The sequence below is a fragment of the Amborella trichopoda genome, chromosome 13 (assembly GCF_054954075.1).
Source record: "Amborella trichopoda isolate Santa Cruz 75 chromosome 13, AtrichopodaSantaCruz75HAP2 v2.0, whole genome shotgun sequence".
NCBI lineage: Eukaryota > Viridiplantae > Streptophyta > Magnoliopsida > Amborellales > Amborellaceae > Amborella > Amborella trichopoda.
In genome coordinates this window covers 52304447-52309370 of record NC_142348.1, presented here as the reverse complement: position 1 = coordinate 52309370, position 4924 = coordinate 52304447, and the positions used below count along the sequence as shown (strand labels likewise).

Sequence of the window (4924 nt, the reverse complement as noted above, 5' to 3'; positions counted from 1 at the left end):
GGATCCTATAGCATCATTATATATATATGGAAGCCACTACGTAACGCTTATGGGCGATGAATACTATTTTCACCCATAGGCTCGACGCCGTTCGATTTTTTTCTATACAGTGTGGATTAAAAGACCCCAATGGACCTACTATGTCTGTTAAATAGTGTTTTGCCCCGCTACAGATATGCTATGTTCGTTGCCATTTTTTTTCACACAAAAAGACACGGGAAACAACCACGGCTCCCATATATCCGTGATGATTTTTAAGGCTAAACCGCAACGGACATAACATGGCCGTGACAGGACAAAACACCATTCAATTTTGCCTATAAGCGTTTTTTTCGAATTTTTCAATATATATATTTCAAATGATTGGAATTTGTATACAAAAATAAATAAAAATTCAAATACGAAATAAGATCGTGATCGTCAGACAGATTCAATATAGACCGTTGACTGACACTGTAGCAGCCAGCCCATGAGCTGACATAATCTATTCATTCCCTATATAAATATATTTTATTTTATTTTTTTTCAGCCGAAGAGGTCGAAGCCTGAATCGGCTGGTACCATACCCAAATTTGTCCGAAGCGGCAGCCCCAAGCTTCACTTCGCTTCAATCTAAGCCCAAAATCCTAAGTCTTCGGCAGACAATTATCAAAGTCTCGAGTGTGTGGTGTCTTTGAAGTATCAATATACATCCATGCTGCACTAAAAAGTACTCAGCCAAAGTATGGCAATTGAAATATAGCAGATTTATGCACAACAACAACAAAATAGAAGAGAGTAAAAGAGGTCACCAACTTATTTCAAATTTTCTTCTACAAAATGCAAAGGAAAAGGAGAGAGACAAGGAAATCAAAAGTCCTCTCCTTTTCCACCTCTCTAAATCTCCCAAGACATTCTACTCAAATTCCCATCCATCCCCAAAAAATAAAACTCCAAAACCCCAACCCCCATCACATTCCTCTCTTAACTATCAAATATTTACACCAAAAAAAACACCTAAAAAAAAAAAAAACCTATTTGTACAATTCGTAACTTACCCAAGACATTGGCTTCTTCCTTTTCTTTCTCTCTCTAAAAGGTGTGTCCATCTTTGTTACCAAAAGTAAGCCATGCACTGTTCTCTCTCTAGAATCACCACACTTAAGCCATGTAGTGCTCTCTCTCTCTCTCTCTAAAAAGACAGCAAACCATGCCATGTATTTGCTTCTTCTCTCTAAAAAATCAGCGCCACGCCGAAACCGTGAGCAGAGGCTGATCCTTCCAGGCCAATGTCAAGAACCCGGGCCCGGCCTCTATGAGCGAGTAACTGCTACTGTAATCGTAATTCCACAGCAACATCCTGGCCTGGCTCACTGCGTAATGGCTCAGCCCCAAGCCCACAAACCCTGCTCTCTCTATCTCTTCTCTCCAGATACATCTCTCTTCCATTCTCTCTGTGTTTTTTACAGCTCCTGCAATTCTCCTGCCAATCACCACCCTCTCGACTCTTTCTCTCTCTTTGCAAGCTCTTCCCATGCCGGCCTCCAAGCACTCGAACATAGCCCCGTAGTACCGGAGAGCTCTGCTCAGCCTCCCCATGAAGTCCCCTCTGTTCAAGCCCAATTCATACTCCCCGAGAGTGACAACTTTCGGTTTCAGGGCCTTTGCAACCCGCAACGCCCTCGCGACCTTCTCCATCTTTTCGTCGACCAGGCGGTGGAGCTGGAGCATGAAGTTGACGGCCACGAATTCTCCATCAGCGCGGCGGAGATCCCCCTCCATGACATCCTCGATCGAGCAGGGCACAGGCGAGAACTCGAAGTTGAGTTCCAGGAGCTTCGCAAAGTCACACAGCCGGTTACCGGTGGCGGCGAGGGAGGGGGCGGGGTTCGAGCCTAAGCTCGGTGCTGGGATGCCAGAAATCCGGATCTTGGCTGGTTTTCCGGCTGGCCTAGTCGCCAGGGCCTGCAAAAGTGCTGCCCACTGGACCCCCTGAACTATGCCGAAATCTACAATATGTATAGAATCAGCAGTTTCCATGGCCTCCAAGATAGCTTGATTTGCAGTGAGATGAGCAAATTTAGAGAAAGGGCAAGCATCATTCAGGGCTTTGTAACAAAGGGTGGACTCCTCTGCTGAAAACTGGGCAACTGGATGGCCCGTCGGGTCGAGGCGCTCAATCAGGGCCTCCGCAAAATAGGACACCAATCGCTCAGTCGGGCTCCCCGAATCTGGTGCAGATCGCCGAAGCTCCGCCAGGGAGGCTGCAGCATGGCCAGGATCAGAGTGAACAGTCCGTGCTGCATCCACAAGTGATAGGAGCAGCGGTGGCGGTGGGGGATCCCTGTTCACCAGTGGCGGCATAGAGCGGCCGTCCGGTGGCTTCCGGCACTCGGCTGATGGCACTGCCTCCGGTTGCCATGGCTGAATTGGTTGAGGCAGTGTTGCCGTGGGAAAGTTAGGGTTTTGTTGTTGCTGTTCAGAGATGATGTTGGCCTTGGTCTCCAACGGTGGAGAGAGGGTTTGAGCAAATGGGGGCTCCGAAATAATGGCGGAGAAGTCCGCTCGCCACGGCTCGCCTGTGCTTGGGAGCTCCGAGCTCTCCGTGGACTCGCAGGGGCCACTCTCGAAGCATGATCTCAGGCTTCCACCACTCTCGACTCCATGGAAATCGCCCATCAAGCACTCCATCCACTCATCCCCTTCGAATCCAGCACCGCCACTACTGAGCCCCTGCAAATGCAAATCCGAGAGCTTAAAAGGAATAGGCGACCTGAGCCCATTCCGATGCTCAGGCCACATATGGAGCCCCCCCGGCCGTTCCTGCTCCAGAGGTGGGTAAATGAGCACCGGCGGCTCTGCCTCCACGGCAGCAGCACCACCACCATAGCCATCAGAGAAACCCATGGCGGTGGCAGAGGCCGAACCGAATCCAGCTCCGTCGTTCGGTAACCTAGGGTTTAAGAACCCAGAGTGGTGGGACCAGGGGTTTAGGGCAAAACCCCCATTCCCTCCGCCATTGATTTGCTGCTGCTGCTGCTGCTGTTGTTGCTGCTGCTTCTGCTGTATCACTTGTTGCGCAATCGCCATTAGATTTCCACTATCTGCACACATGTAAGCCATTTCATAATCTCCAATGGCTACAGGCAAAGAAACCCTACAAAGAAGCAGTAACTCTATCTCTGCAAATGAGATGAGAAATCAAAGTGCATGAGCCCTAAAAACCCACATCCCACCTATGTTTAAAACCCAGAATAACCCATGAAAATGAGGCTTTCAGGAAATCAAGCACACCAGCCATGGTTCATATGAAGAGGGGGCCCTCTCTCTCACTGGAAATACTGATTGTGAAAGAGAGAGAGAGAGAGATTTATTTCAGGGTAGAGAGAGAGAGAGAGAGAGAGGGAGGTGATGTCTTAAAGAACTCAAGTTTTGGGTTTGTTGCGGGGACGGGTGCTGCACAACCAGCAGTGTAGAGAGAGAAAGAGAGACTGGTTCAGAGGTTAGAGAGAGAAAGGGGGGAAAAGGATGGGTAGAAATTTGAGAGAGAGAGAGAGAGAAGGGTGGGGAGGGTGAGGGGGCTCTTAAAAAAGGGGCAGAGGCCAACGCGGAGCGGGCCCACTCAGACTAAAATCTCGAACCCCGAGAAGAAAACGAAACGGCCACGGGTCCCACCCTCCCCCAAAAGCAGAGGCCGAAATAGGAGGGAGATGAGAAAAAGAAAAAGACCCCCAAGAACTTAAACAAAACCCCGTCCCCCCTCTCTCTCTCTCTCCTGCTTTCTCACTCCACTCACTCTCTACAATTCTTTCTCTCTCCTCTCTCTTCAATTGTCGATGCAAATTCGAATCGGAGCGGTTAACCGGATATGGATATGGGTTCGAACCAGCTTAATTGGCATAATCGGTCAATTAACCGGTTAAGTTTGAAAAAAATGTTAAAAAAGTAAAAAAATCTATTAAAATGTAAAAAGTATATAAATAATCATTAAAATAAAATATATTCAAATGAATTTTAAATTTAATTAAAATAATATATTTAAACGAATCGATTTGTGTTTAAAGGTATTTTAAAATTTTCTTGAAAAAAAAGTGGGAAAATAGAAAAGTGAGTATTAATGATCGAAAATAATTTTTATTCTTTACTATAATATAAAAATATTAAAAAAAATACTTTTTTTTGGTAGATAAGTGTGGAATACAGGTCCCAACCCGTTTTTAGAAATAATTAATGGTTTTCGAATGCGTCAGTGGGAATGAAAACCTAGACCGGTAGCTAAGGCTGTGGTACTGCAATTTATTTTTTGGAATTTATATAAATTTTTTTCTTAACAATTTTTTTTAAATACTTATCGATCACCAAAACTGCCCAAAACCATAACCGCCCATTGACTAGTTCCGATCTTACCCGACAGTTAACGGTTAGATCCCCCCGTTTTTCCAACAGTGTTTCCACTGCACACCAATTTCTTGAACTCCGCTTCACTTCTCTCTTCTCTCTCTTCCATTCCTTCATTTTATTTCTCTTCAATTTTTTCTCATTTTTTATTTTAGTTCAATGCGGCCCAACATGGTCCCGGGCTAAGCTTAGGCTAGCCTTGTAGGGACAAGGGTTGGGCCACTGCTAGTGGTCCGTTGCCACCCTTACGATCTCCTCAGTTGTAGGGCCCAACAGGGCGAGTCTAGGAAGTTTGGGCCGAAGCCCAATGCCAGTTTAGATCATAGTTAGCAAGTACACATGATTTTGTAAAAACAAACAAAAAAATTATATTATTTGAAATCGATTAAAAACTCAAAGTTTTTCACAAGATCTCCGATTCAAAAAATCACATTTTTTTAATAGAATCGATAAAATCCTTATTTTATCCTTTTTTTAAAAAGAAAACTTTTGAAAAAAATTATTCCCTATAACTTTATTTATTCATGAAGTTAATATTATTAATTAT

General features: G+C 45.1%; 1 protein-coding gene across 2 annotated transcripts; it reads right to left on the bottom strand.

Annotated features, from left to right (window-relative positions):
- Nucleotides 1-770: 770 nt before the first annotated feature.
- LOC18445829 (GRAS family transcription factor) lies at nt 771-3927 on the bottom strand. 2 transcript variants are annotated; one of them, XM_020674730.2, is made up of 2 exons: nt 3216-3539; nt 771-3083 (listed from the first exon to the last, which is right to left on the bottom strand). In XM_020674730.2, exon 2 carries the CDS (start codon nt 3067-3069, stop codon nt 1222-1224), a length of 1848 nt encoding a protein of 615 aa, XP_020530389.1. In that variant the 5' UTR covers nt 3070-3083; nt 3216-3539; the 3' UTR covers nt 771-1221. The 2 variants fall into 2 exon arrangements, with proteins under 2 accessions (XP_020530389.1, XP_006856020.1); XM_006855958.4 differs by having other exon boundaries at nt 771-3927.
- Nucleotides 3928-4924: the final 997 nt, after the last annotated feature.

What these genes read in the sequence shown, in the direction of transcription:
- LOC18445829 (XM_006855958.4), bottom strand. Translation starts at nt 3,102, where the DNA reads ATGGCTTACATGTGTGCAGATAGTGGAAATCTAATGGCGATTGCGCAA.